This window comes from Bemisia tabaci, chromosome 1, assembly GCF_918797505.1.
Source record: "Bemisia tabaci chromosome 1, PGI_BMITA_v3".
Taxonomy (NCBI): Eukaryota; Metazoa; Arthropoda; class Insecta; order Hemiptera; family Aleyrodidae; genus Bemisia; species Bemisia tabaci.
Window position 1 is genome coordinate 66,379,647 of NC_092793.1, and position 14,911 is coordinate 66,394,557.

General features: G+C 37.9%; 1 protein-coding gene across 1 annotated transcript; it reads left to right on the top strand.

Moving 5' to 3' along the window:
* The first annotated feature begins 1,260 nt into the window (after positions 1 to 1,260).
* hgo (homogentisate 1,2-dioxygenase) lies at positions 1,261 to 14,826 on the top strand. The gene is made up of 10 exons (XM_019047806.2): positions 1,261 to 1,494; positions 4,048 to 4,183; positions 5,250 to 5,380; positions 6,283 to 6,466; positions 7,147 to 7,226; positions 7,681 to 7,780; positions 8,133 to 8,356; positions 12,613 to 12,739; positions 13,375 to 13,556; positions 14,562 to 14,826. Exons 1-10 carry the CDS (start codon positions 1,471 to 1,473, stop codon positions 14,691 to 14,693), a joined length of 1,320 nt encoding a protein of 439 aa, XP_018903351.2. The 5' UTR covers positions 1,261 to 1,470; the 3' UTR covers positions 14,694 to 14,826.
* The last annotated feature ends 85 nt before the right edge of the window (positions 14,827 to 14,911 follow it).

Below are 14,911 nucleotides of genomic sequence, written 5' to 3' on the forward strand. Positions count from 1 at the left end.
GCAATGTTTTTGTACCCTTCCCACTAAACTCAGTTTAAATAATACCTATCCTAAAGAAATATTTTCCTCTTTTTTTTTTACGTAGCGTATCATATTGACTCATTATCACTGACCTATTTACTTTTATAATACACTGATAATTCTATATCATTACATCCTCAATTTTTGTCACAATACCACACAATAATGAAAAATCTCTGATAGGAATGCAATTATTTATTTAAAAGTACATATTCTCAACTGTATTTTCAAAGCCTGAAGTCATTGGTGCTCTTTCTCTAGTGTTTTTAACCTTTTACATCTCTTACTTCATTATTACTTGCAATATTTATCTTACTTCATCCACATATCAACATTACTTGCACAAGTTATCGAATTAGTATTTAATCATCAAGGTATTATCTGTCAAGAGATTATTTTCCCCTATTGAAACCGTACCTTTTTAACTGCCATGCTAAAGTTCATGAATGTGATAAATTTCACCATGTGAGGTTAAAATTCTCTAGCCTGAACTGAGTCTGCTCTTTGCTGCATCTCCAGAACTTGACTGTTACAGGAGTAATTTAAGATTGTCGCTTTGGGTTTGGCACTCAGGAGCATTAAATGCTTTTCACTGTCGTTAAAATTTTGAACTCCAGAGTAACCTTTCTTTAGTCTTTTTAGTCAGTTGAATTATTTCATTCAAAAGCCTGAGTTTATGACAGTTTAATTTTTCTGATATTCCATAAACTAATATTCCATATTCATGGGTGAGTAAAGCACTCTAGATGGTGTCTTTTGATCACTCTCTCGAGTATGCTCACTCATGGAAATGCTCGTCTGCCGTGCTTAGGAAAAACGCCGTTTGAACATTCCAGAGTTGCCAAATTTTCTCCTATAAAATGTTAATTTTTAAGGAAAGATATGAATATTCTCTCTTGAACTTTTCAGATGATTTAGATCTGATCCTGAATAAAATTTTCAAGACATTTTGAAAAAAAGTATTCAGAGTTCCCTGCAAAATCATATTTTATCACAGAGAATTTGGCAACGTCTGAACGATCATATGCCGTTCTTCCTTGGCACGGCTCCGTTGTTGTCATCTCGACACCGATTTTTTATAAGGAGGTTTACCTTTTTTTTTTATTTCCCTTTCTTCCCTCAGTTCTGTCTCGTAGGAGAGGCAGTAGTGTGTTTACTTGTTATGAGACAGTGGTGGTGGAATCCAACAAAACTGGTATCTTTGGAAGCCATCCAAATCAACTCATTTTGCTGCAGGGTATTTGTTGACCACTTGCTTGGTCAGATTTCTCTGAGGCAGCAGAGGCTCTTCATGAATTTATACACCATATCCATCCGTTTTCCCTCTCAGACTGATTTCTTGAACATTCTATTTATAACTGTGCCACTAATACAACTGTGTTATCCTGCTCTTATTAAAGTTTTTTTCTTTATCTTGATACTAACATAGTGTCGTTTGGTGTGCTCTTCATGATGTCGTTTACCAACTTGCAGGTAATTATGGACAGTTATTCTTCTATTTTGGTGACATTTTATTTTGTCAAATCCGTTTGTCATTTCGATTTCCTTCAATATTCTTTGGTCTGCATTGACTTTCCAAATTCCATTGAGTAAGCAAATTTTTTCATTTGTTTCCAACTAATTTTTCGTCTTGCAAAGAAACCACCCCTTGTAGATTTTTTCTATATGATCTACTCCTCTCCAAAGCAATGAGCTTTAAATCACTCAGCTAATCATTGAAAGACAAGTTACAAATCGACGGTGAAACTACCAAACCACGTATCTCGTTTGCGGTGTTTAAAAATTTACGCTCACATTTTATTTTTTTGAGGTAGACCAAATCAATATCATTCCTTGAAATTTTCACAGAATTTTCTCTGCACGAAGAGGAAAAATCACAGAAATTTTCAAGACTGGACGTTAAGTAGTTTTTCATTTAAAAAATAAAGTATGGCAGGAAGTCTGCGACGTCGCAAACTGCGATACGTGGTTTGGTAGTTTCACCGTCGAAATGGTCATTGCTTCTAGATATTTCTTTTTCTCTCTATTATAAAAATTTAAAAGAAAAAAGGAAATGATAATAATAATAAATAAATAACATAAATACATCGACATAAATTCAAACTAGAAAAAGGCCCAAATAATTAAAACTGGAAAAAGACGCAATTATAAAGTTAAAAAATAGAGAGAGAGAGAGAGTTAAAAAAATGAGAGTTAAAAAAAATAGAGAGAGTTAGAAAAAATGATAGTTAAAAATCATGATAGTTAAAAAAAAGAGAGAGCTAAAAAAATGAGAGAGAGTTAAAAAAAATGAAAATGAAAAAATTACATCATGAAATAAAAAACAATAAATAAATAAATAATAAATAATAAAGTCTGGTAAAATATCATAAGAATCCGTCAATAAACAAAATATTACGGACTCAAAGGCCTGCGATAGTTAAGAGATTGAATTTAGGGACCCATTCACATCAAGCCTGGCTGGTCTGGTGGTAAAGTACTGGACTTCGGATTGCAACTCCATCCCGAGGTGTGGGTTCTAATCCTGTTCGATCGAAATTAAGCTTCTTACTCCAGGCACTTCCTCAGGCTATCACCCTGATGGAATTCAAACATCACCTTAACGCAGCAAGTTCCGAAATCACTATAATTATAGTACAGTACCAATATATCTCGAAAGGGGGTTATGAATGCAAGAAAGAGGTCAGAAGAGGATAAAGCTATGTAGTATTCTTGGTTGCTGAAAACAAATTTGATGTTTCCCACCCAATCCGCCTTTTACAGTTTCCAGAAAAGCCGGGAAACTGCCGAAAATGTCGCTTTTATGCACTTTTCCTGGGCATAAATAGCTTAATAATCGTCAGTACGGAAAATCAGTTATCAGCAAAGCTTTAGGCAAGTAAATTTCCGACAAACTTGAAGATATTAAGTTTTGCGCCAGGACTTATATGTAAGCCTCTAGAGCGCGAGGAAGTTTGAAATGGGCCGAAAATCACGTTTTCTCACCTTTTTCCGGCCGTAACTCCATCAATTAATTGACCTTTACTCGGAAAAGTCATTAGAAATAACGGTGTAGCCAATCAAATTTTTAACAAACTTAGTAGGGGCCGTTTTTCGATGAGAATCACTTTTCGGCCGGTAGAGCGCGCCGAAGTGCAAAAAAACCCCTATAAGTAGGTAGGCAATTACGCCGATTTTTTTGCTCTTAAACTGCGTTGATAGAAGCATGTTATTAAAAAAATAATCAGTATTACTGCAAAAATTTATATTCGAATCGCGTATCAAGTTTATCACGTGAGCTTTTATTCTGCTCGCAACTTTGACAAGCGACTCTAAAGCATCGAATGAAGGCATAGGCGGTTCTAGACCTTCATGCTTGGGGGTGCACAGAGGTGGAAAATGTCGGAGACCGGCCGCGAAGGGGACGGTCGCTCAGGGGAGGCCTAAATTTCGGCCCTCAAGTTTTATCCCTTTCCTACCCTCCTTTCTCTTTTTCTCTCCTTCTTTTCTACTTAAATACCTATAAATTCAATGTAGAAAATTTTTAGCAAAACTTTCCATCAAAACTACAATGTTACCATAAAAAAACAGTAAACTTTTTGTAAAACATGGCTATCAATATTAATTCTGTTTAAAACGTTTTCAATGAATTGCCGGGATTTTTTCTCAATGTAAGCGAATACAGAATTTTTAAAAGCAGTAATTTCACGGTTCCGATAACTGTACTTAATTTTTGCTTAGGGGTGCCCGGCACCCCCGTAGAACCGCCTATGGATAATCTGTGTGTTGTTACAAGGATGCAATTCAAACGAGCGTACATGGGATTTTTTGCTCTCGTCCGACTTGAAGATATACAGCATCCTCAGTCTTGACCATAGCCCATTAATAAAGGCCGAAACAACTGTAGTCACCCGTAATGCCGGGAAAGCTCACTTCGAAACCTTGTGAATTGAGGTAGTAGAAACGTGATTTTCGGCAGACCAAGGGAAAAAAAAAAAAAAAAAAACTCCGCGCATTCTGATGGAAACCTTTGAATACTTTTTACAGTACCTTAAAGGTTTTGGCAATGAATTTCAAACAGAAGATCATCGCTGCCCAAATGCTTTGCCTGAAGGCCAGAACAACCCACAAAAATGTGCTTATGGTCTCTATGCAGAACAGCTGTCAGGAACTGCTTTTACAGGTTCGCAACTTTTTCTTTCCTCACTCTAGTGTTATCATGAAGGGGACTTCTCATTCTTAAACCTGATCCTCCATAGGTATTCCGACGTCTTTTTCGAGTTATTGTCTACCTTCTCCCAGGGCCGGATTTAGGGGGTAGCCAATAATGCAATTTTTTTTAAATGTAGGTATTAAAAAAAAATTACAGACGAGACAAGGTGACAAAATCTCTCATTTCCTGAGAGTATAGTAATTTCAATTTTGTCATTTTGCGGTGATAAATGCAATTAAGAGACGGCCCTTTTGATTAGTTGAGTTATGAGAGAAACCAAACACGTAATTTGGCCTGGAGCAGCGCGGCGTGGAGAGCAATGATGACGAGGACTTGAGATGAAAAGGAGAAGCCCTCGGCGCGGCGCGCGGCGGTCAGCATGTAACACATATTAGCGCCTACACGATTGCATGAATACTTCACGCATTGCGCCAAACACAGTGCGATCAGCGCGGCGCGGCAGGTGGAAGTTAAAATTATTAAACCACATGTATGTTTGTTCTTTCATTTCTTATAAATGGAGGGCCTTATCCACACAGAGATAGGTTTACGGAACTTAACTTTTGCTGGTAGTGTTGACAGGGCTTCCGCAAAAAATGTGTTCAACACGAGTTAACGCGTCGTACTCACCCCTCTCCCTCTGGCACGTTCACTTGATAGTTTTCATTGATTTTTCAAAACGAATGAGAAGAAGGCGGCAAAATATAGGCTGTCCATGGGCGGCAAGTAGATAGATCCGGCCCTGCTTTCTCCTCTTCCTCTTCCTTCTTCCTCTGATTCGACCTATACCCTTTATTTTTTTTGCTCATAAATAAAACAAATGATTTTGAAATTGATCTTATGAATGTCATTCTTACATTAGAAAAACAATATATGCACTAATCTGTCCCTCAAGAGTAATTTATCAACCTTTTAAATCTTCTTTCAAAATTTATCTCCAACTGTACTTTTTTGTATTTATTTTTAATTATTAATTTATTTTTTGTGAATATAATTCAATGCGTTCTTCCAAATTTATATTTGTCTCTTATTTTAGCCCCAAGACATGAAAATAAACGATCATGGCTGTACAGAATCAGACCATCTGTAATCCATAAGCCGTTCAAACCTGTACCAAATAATTTTTTAATAAATAATTGGCATGACTGTCTCCCAAATCCAAATCAAGTAAGTGCTCTTCAGTTATTTTTTACTTAATGATAGTCGTAGGTACCACTGCAAATGAGACAAACGAAACCAATACAATATGGGAATAGAGCAAGGGACAGGATGCGCGTTGATGACGGCGCAGGGATACGACTATTCGTGCTTGATGGATGTCCATGCTGTATCCGCAAAATTGAAGGCGCGAAGGCGCAAGGTGTAAATGTAAACTCGCGATGCTCTGTAGCTCCGCTGTATGCTGTTAATGAATTGTCGTTCAGATTCGGGAGAAATGATAGAAAACGAGGACCAAAAATGGATGTATTTCTGCCGAGCGGAAACATGTGCATCATGACGTGAGCCCTGTTGTGCATGTATTCTTATGGGTCTCAGGGCTCATGTCTTAATGGACGTAGCTCCGTTTGGCAGAAATACGTTCAAATACGTCTCTTCTATCTTCGGTTGTGTTACTCACGTAGCCCTTGAAGCACCACTACGAATAAGACAAACGGAAACAAACATCATACCTATGGAAATAGACTAAAAGAAAGGACGCGCGTTGATAACGGCGCAGGGATGCAACTATTCGTACTTGATGGATGTCCGTGTTGCATCTACAAAATTGAAGGCGCGATTGCGCAAGGCGTGAACTCGCAATGCTCCGCCTTATGCTGCCAATGAGGTGTTGTTCAGATTCGGAAGGAAAGTTAAAAAAGAGGACAGAATACGTCTATCCTTTTTCAGGTTCATACCTATCTGATTTTATGGTTTTTGCCGATGCTTCTCGTTGTGACAGAAACTTTATACGAACATTTTGGTCGGTTCTTAGTGAACAAAAATTGGAAACGGGATACCTAGAATCATATTACTAAACAATTGTTTTTTTGTGATTGTCTTCATTTTCTTGTTCTTTTTTAACTTTCCAGATGCGCTGGAAACCTTTTAAATTACCAGACGCACAAAAACGAGTAGATTTTGTAGAAGGTCTACACACAATCTGCGGTGCTGGTGATCCAAAATCGCGCTCTGGTCTTGCCATCCACATTTACCTATGCAATATTTCCATGGGAAAAAAGGCATTCTACAATTCAGATGGTGATTTTCTCATTGGTAAGTTTTTTCTAAGTTTTAACCTTTTTATGGTCCTAGTGACTGCTTTCAATAGCTTAAATTTACCACATCGCATTATTACATTCTAATTTTTTAATTCACGCGCATTATCAGATATAAATTAAATTGCGTGCCCTTACCTACTTTAAAAAATGGCCGTATCTAACTTTTCTTAAAACGACCTTTATTACCAACATCTTTAAATTCATGTAATTTTTAATTTCTTACCTACTTTAACAGAAAAAACACATTTCCAGATATAGTTCAATATGAGTACGTCTTCCGTAGAAGAAACTAAGAGCACTAATTGGAGCACTATAGTGCTCCAACTATCCCAGTCGGATAGAGGAAGTTAAGACTTGAGTTTTAGAAAATAAAGATTGTGGTCAGCTGTGGAACTACGTGATTCAATTGGACAAGAAACATAGAAAAACTAGCAATTGACACATCTAGCCTCTCACAAAAAAAGAAGTAAAAGCGCAGCGAGCGTTAAATCCAGTCATTACATGCGTTTCCTATCAAGGATGGAAATACGATAAATTGCAATCTATGCTATGAAATACTTTCTAGATGCCTAATTGCTTTTAAATTTCCCCAATGTCGTAAAGTATTCCTTGAAATAAATAAAAACGTTTTCATTGCTAAGAGATTGAAGGAATGAAAATTGCATCTTCTTTCAGTGCCGCAGCAGGGAGCCTTAAATATCAAGACCGAATTTGGGAAGATAAGAGTAGAACCTAATGAAATTTGTGTGATTCAGGTAAAAGCCTACTTATCACGTCAGTATTCTTGCCTAATTCTCGGAATTATGTACTTTAATAACCGCATGATTAATTTTTGTTTTTCGAGCAATTTGTTATTCACTTTTCGTCCAAAAGATAAAGTGAAGTGCAGTATAGAAGAGGAGGAAACGTAATTTTACGGGCTTCGGCCGTGTAAAGATTATTCTTTTGATATTCTTTGGGGGCTTAAAAAATAACATCAATTATCAAGGAGAGGTCACTCCTCCGTTTTTTTTCTTTATTTATAATAATAATAATAATAATAATAATAATAATAATAATAATAATAAAAAAAGAAAAAAGAAGAAAAAACAAAAAACAAAAACAAAATGTGAAAGGAGGTAAATGGAAGTACCTATCAATTTTAAATTTGTAAAGCTGTGCCCACATCTTTTCTGAAAAGTCTAATTTTTTCCCGATTAATTTTCACAGCAAGGAATAAAATTCTCTGTGGACATTGAGGAAGCATCTCGTGGATATATTTTGGAGGTGTTTGATAATCATTTTAAACTCCCGAATCTCGGCCCGATTGGTAAGGCTTGGTTTTGTAATAATTTGCTTGTTGCATGCGAAGTTTTCTTTATCTAGCCAGAGTCGCAATAAGCACTAGAGCATGGTCAGAAAAATATGACCGAGTGCATATAAAACACCAAGTTTGATCCACGGAAGTTTTTATGATAAGAAAACGTAATCATAATGACAATAAACGTCCAGGTACCTTAACTAAACGTCGAAACAGAAAAATCCATAAAATGCATGGAGGTATTTTACCTCTTCACCTTAGATGAAAGGTAAACTTACTCATTGAATGCCCCTTGATGGGATGCATGTCATTCCTTTAATTTAATTTTGAAATTTCAAACATGCTATTTGATTAATAACAGGTGCAAATGGACTAGCTAATCCAAGAGACTTTTTGACCCCAGTTGCGTGGTACGAAGAATTTGATGAGCCACACGTAATTATTTCCAAATTTCAAGGCCACTTATTTGAAACTGTTCAACCACATAGCCCATTTGATGTTGTTGCGTGGCATGGAAACTATGCCCCCTACAAATACAACCTAAAAAATTTCATGGTCATCAACGCTGTGGAGTTCGATCATGCTGTGAGTATCACCAGATTCAACATAACAAACACTCAGTGAAAGTTTTACATGACTGAGGCATATTGTAACTTTTTGATTTGAGAGCTCCTTATAGACCAGCGTAGCAGAAAACAGTCATTGGAGTGATGGATACTTTCTGAATCTAGTTTCACAGTTTTTCCTGTGAATTCTCTCTCCAATAGTTTATCACCAAATTCAAGGGAGGGAGTTGGAAGTGTCAAAAAGAAGGGTGATTTCCTCTGATGTAAGGCCCTTAATTGCTCAATGAAACAATGATTTACTAACTAACTAACGACTCACTTACACAAATCAGTGAATTCATAGTTTTCAAAAAATGAATACACCTCAGTAGAGGAACAAAATTCTGTTAGTTTGACTTATACGAGGGTAATACCAAAAGTCTCGCGTGTTTTGCTCTAATTTTAAAATTATTAAGGCTAGAGAAAATCCGGATAGACGTACACACGAGGCATACTTTCAGCTTTAATTTAAGCCCAAGTTTTTTTAAAAATCGGATGAACGAGACGCTTAGGAGGTCATTTCTCCCGCACGGCCTTCGATGCGTTTCCCGCCACCTCCATGCGCGCGCGCGGTAAGCTAGCATTTTCGGAACCCACCTGGCTGGAATTTTTTTTTCAATTCAACCATTTATGAACGATTTGATGCAAGACAGATCGAGAAATTACAGGAAAATATTCGAGCATTTCGCGTTAAATGTCATTCGGCGACAGGGCCGGATTTAGGGGGTGGCTACATGGGCCGCGGCCTATGGCGGCAAATTTAGGGGGCGGCAAATTTTGCAATTTTTTTAAATGCAGGTATATAAAAAATCGGATTCAGAAAAAAAAATCACAAAAGAGAAAAGGCGACAAAATCTCTCATTTCCTGAGAGTATAGTAATTTCTAATTTTGTCGTCCTCCGATGATACAAGAGACAGCACACCTTTAATTAGTCGAGTTAAGAGAGAAACCAAACACGCAATTTGGCCTGGAACGGCGCGGGAGAGTGACGATGACGAGGACTTAAGATGAATAGGAGAAGCCTTCGGTGCGGCGGTCGGCATGTAACACTTATTAGCGCCTACAAGACTGCATGAATACTTCACGCATTGCGCCAAACACAGTGCGGTCAGCATCGGTCGGCGTGAATCGCATAGCGCCTACAAGACTGCATGAATACTTAACGCATTGCGCCAAATAAAGTACGGTCTGCGCGGCGCGGCGGAAGTTAAAATTAATAACTGCACATTTATGTTTGTTCTTTCATAATTTTTTTCGTTCATTTCTTATAAATGGAAGGCCTTGTCCACACAGAGATAGGTTTACGGAACTTAACTTTCGGGCAAAGCTCCGTGAAATTTTGCTAGTAGTTTTGACAGGGCTTTCGCAAAAAATGTGTCCAACACGAGTAAACGTGTCTTATGCATCCCCCTCCCCCTCCGGCACGTTCACTTGATGGTTTTTATTGGTGTTTCAAAACGAATGAGATGGGGGCGGCAAGTGGAAAATCCGGCCCTGTTCGGCGATCTCCGCGGATAATAGCGTCGACTCATTGCACTAAGTCACTATCGATCACACTTGGCCTGCCATGCCATCTCGCGCTTCATTGTACACTTCTGTACTTTCTTCTCGAAACGATTGGATCAACCTCCGGACATTTCCATCGCTCTTTGCATTTCCCCCATAAACTGCTTGAAGTCTAGGAATAATGTCACATGCCCTAACACATGCCAAAGTCAAAAATCAAATTATTGAGAGTGACTGAACTTCACAGTTCTCTGGCTTTGAAAGCGCCATAACTTTACAACACACTTTACACAATAAGCTTAGGTACGCAAATGTCGAAAGAACACGGTTTGCACTCATCATCAAAGGCCTAAAAAACAGCATGCTGATCAGGTTAACAACCTGATAAAAAATATTGATAAGGATTTCAATGCGACTGAATCAGATCAGGGCTGGATTTAAGGGGTAGGCCACGTGGGCCGCGGTCAATGGCGGCAAATTTAGAGGGCGGCAATTTTTACAATTATTTAAATGTAGCTATAAAAAAAATCGGATTCAGAAAAAAAAATCCAAAAGAGAAAACGCGACAAAATCTCTCATTTCCTGAGAGTATAGTAAGTTCTAATTTTGTCGTCTTTCGGTGATATGAGAGACGGCACGTTTAATTAGTCGAGATAAGAGAGAAATCAAACACGCAATTTGACCTGGAACGGAGCGACACAGAGAGCAATGATGTTGAGGACTTGAGATGAAATGGAGAAGTCCTCTGCACGGCGGTCGACATATAACACATAGTATTAGCGCCTGCATGACTGCATGAATACTTCACGCATTGCGCCAAACACAGTGCGGTCAACAGCAGTCGACACGAAACGCATAGCGCCTACAAGACTGTAGGAATACTTCACGCATTGCGCCAAACACAGTGCGGTCAGCCGGTGCAGCGCGTCGCGGCGGCGGCGGCGGAAGTTAAGATTATTAAAGCACATTTATGATTGTTTTTACGTAATTTCTTTGCTCATTTCTTATGAATGGCAGGCCTTGTCCACACAGAGATAGATTTACGTAACTTAACAGTTCCGCAAAGTTCCGTGACTTTTGCTAGTAGTGTTGTCAGGGCTTTCGCACAAAATGTGTTCAATACGAGTAAACGCGTCTTATGCACCCCTCCCCCGCTGACACGTGCACTTGATGGTTTTTATGGATGTTTCAAAAGGAATGAAAAAGGGGCGGCAAAATACAGGCGATCCATGGGTGGCAAGTAGGTAAATCCGGCCCTGGATCAGATTGGCCGAAATCGTCCGCACATCTTTCTTATCACACACGGCAATGGTTCGCCTGGAGGTTGCAGGAAACGCATCGAAGGCGGTGCGAAAGAAATGACCCCCTGAGCGTCCTGTTCATCCAATTTTAACAAACTTTAGCTTAAATTAAAGCTGTAAGTATGCCTCATGTGTACAGCTAATCGGATTTTCTCTAGCTTTGATAATTTTGAAATGAAAGCAAAACGCGCAAGACTTCTAGGATTACCCTCGTATGTTTAGTTTTTATTTTTTCAGTTTTCGCTCCCACATTGAAAAGTTAAAGAGGACAAGTAATTTTTCAATGGGGAAACATTATGGGGATGTGAGGAAGTTTCTTGATGAGAGAGTTTTTTGGAATGAGAATTATTATTTCATGAACGACATGCTCAAAAGAAGAGGTCTTTCATATTTTCTTAGCATTGGTTTGAGGGTACCTCAAGACTTACTTAAAAGCCTTTGTGTGTCACATAAAAATGAGGCTTTAAAATAAGTCTATCGGTAGCAAAAGAGAACAGGTCCACTTTGAGCCTTAAAATATGACTTAATTGTGGAAATATTTGAAATTAAGATATTAGTAACACTCCTTGAATCCTTTGAGCATATTTTAATCATCTAACAGGCAAAAGAACATCCACAATTGTCAAATCAATCTGGAGTTAGAAGTTTCCCAAGTAGCACAGACTGCAATAAGTAGCAATTACATAATACAAATATTGCAATTCAACTGAGTGTTGTGTATGTTGCTTAGCTCCCATTTGAAGGAGCCCCATTTATTGAAACTTATCGCGATACAATTGAAATACCTAAGTTGTTATTTTTCATTGCATTGCATATCGCCTACCTTTCGGACATATGGAGCTCATTTTGTCGATTGTTTAAAATCGGCATAAATCGACTAAGTGATATAAAAATATTGCAATTTGATGGTAAAAAATAACAATGGTATTGAAATCGCAAATTGCACTTTAATTTCAATATTTTCGCTGCACTGTGCTAGGTACTTGGGTGGCAGTTCCAGGAACATAATATCAAGAAAAAGCGAATTTAAAATTCGGCTTAAAATTGTTGGATTGAAATGCAAGTTTGCGCCCTTAATTGGTAAAATAATTAATTTGGCTGATTTTCCAACTTGTTCTACTGAACACTAGGTGCTAGGTAGTGTTTTGCCTCAAAACTCATGTTAATGTTTCGACCCAATTTGACAAAAGTCTCTTTACTGAAAAGATGATCTCCATTAAAATTAGCTCTCATGCACAGTTACAAGTACCCAAAGATGCGTCACTGTACTACTTAGCTGGAAATGCAAGTTTTCCCTGTGCATGACAAACAGGTTCAAGCAGAAAAATACAGAGGGATGATTTGTTTTATAAGATGGCAATAGGCCTTATTCTCAAGAATTTGAACAATCTTCGGATTTTTAATGAAAGTATGTGATCTTTTGAATAGGACCCATCAATATTTACAGTGTTGACCTGTCCTTCAAATAAAGAGGGAACAGCAATCGCCGATTTTGTGATATTTCCTCCAAGATGGGCAGTTCAAGAGCACACTTTCAGACCGCCTTACTACCATCGTAAGTAAATATTCAAAACTAGCTACTTTCTTTGTGCTCTCGCGATTTTTTTTAATGGGAAAGGTGGCTGTCCATGTAATTCAAATAAATGGCCATCCAATAATCAAACAATATCAAAAGTATTAGCAGTTGGATAAAAATTATGTATTTTGACTAAAGTCAGTAGCTGTACCTAGTATAACTTCAAATTATTCTCACTGCCTGGGCCAGGCAAACACTTTTTGGCACATTAAATTTTCATAATTTATTTTTTACCTTTTTATTTGCTATGCAACACCTTGCTGTTTGGTGTAACAAGCAACAATATAATATTTTACTGGTCGCAAAAAGTTGGTTTATTACATTTACAGTCATCCAGTTACATCTAGTTAGTTTCAAGTGATAGTTACTTACAATAAGAGCAGTCTAGCTTCTTTAAGTTTAATACAGGAGTAAAACTTTAAGATACTTCGGAAGGGGATTGAAGGACCAGTGCGAATTGAGTTTTTATTTTCATTTTGCATACAATTGTAATTTTGGAAAGAACCTACAGCAAAATCTGACCAATATTCTGCAGAAAATAATTCAATGAATGTAGGTACCTATCTAACTCTCAAAGCGTAGAAATTTCATAAAAAATGTTCATCACATTTCAGGTAACTGCATGAGCGAGTTTATGGGCCTGATCTTTGGAAATTATGAGGCTAAAGAAGAAGGATTCTTGCCGGGTGGTGCTTCCTTACATTCTATGATGACACCTCACGGTCCAGATAAACAATGTTTTGAGGGCGCTTCAAATGCAGATCTCAAACCTGTGAGAGTGGCAGATGGCACAATGGTAATTCTATTTTAATATTATTTTTCTATAATTAAATGTTTTCAGCTAATCAGTGGTCATGTCTCCTACACTGCACAGACTAACATGGCCATGCAAAAGGGATTCGAGAAGAAAATTCACTGACAAAAGGGGGTCTTTTGCAAAATGATGAAAAATTAAACTATCAAATATACTGTTTTACCATACGTTAGATTGATTACATTTGAAAAGATTAGGTACATAGTCCAGTCAAGTTAGCTCTAAAAAAGGGCAATCTGCCAATTGCATGTACAGAAGGGCAGTTTTTGTAGAATTGCCCTTGTGCATTTCGCGCCGACGAGCGACCGCACTGTGTTGGGTGCAATGCGTGAAGTATTCCTGCACTCTTGTAGGCGCTTATATGCTTTTTGCGCCGACGAGCGACCGTACTGCGTTAGGCGCAATGCGTGAAGTATTCCTGCACTCTTGTAGGCGCTAACATGCTTTTTGCGCCCACGAGCGACCGTATTGTGTTAGGCGCAATGTGTGAAGTGTTCCTGCAGTCTTGTAGGCGCTAATATGCGTTTCGCGCCAACCAGCGGTCGCACTATGTTTGGCGACATTAGAAGCGACGATATAGCATTAGATTTGAAAGAAAATGTTGAAACAGAGGAGAGATAGGAAGTTAGTTTGAAGAATGGCTGGGTACAGTTGAGGAAACGGCTCATATAGAGTCCAGACAGAAATATTCGAATAAAGAGTCTATCGAAAATTAAATGAAAACATGAAGCAGAAGCTAATGCAGTAAATTTGCACCTGTTGCACGCGGAGAAACTTGCATCGAAGGAAAAATTTTCTTTGCTCAGCAAGCAAACAATTATGCAAAAAATCAAACATTAGTAATTGTAAATATGCCAGAAGCCTCAATTTTGATCTAAAAGCGTTAAGAAATGGGGGCATGGGACGCTTAATTTGAAGGTTTATTTGATAGAGAATACTATTAGAATGTCTTACAAGTGTCACTCATATTCTTGCTTTGAATTCCAGGCATTTATGTTTGAGAGCTCTCTAAGTCTGGCGGTATCAAAATGGGGAGAAGAGATATGTCAAACACTGGATGCTGAGTACTACAAATGCTGGGAATCCTTGAAAAAATATTTCAATCTAAATGAAGCATGAATCAAGTTTATCAGTCAAATCAAGGAGACTTTCAAAATATCTGATCAGCTTTGAATTTCAGTAATTCTGTATTATCTCTTTATAGCTTTTTAGCAACAGGATGTCTCAATAAAATATCTATTGATTTTATAAAGCTTTCATGATTAAGATATCATACAGCAAACATCAAGTTGAAGCAGTCTATTGGTTACTTCTGGGACAGTGGGACATCACCTGTC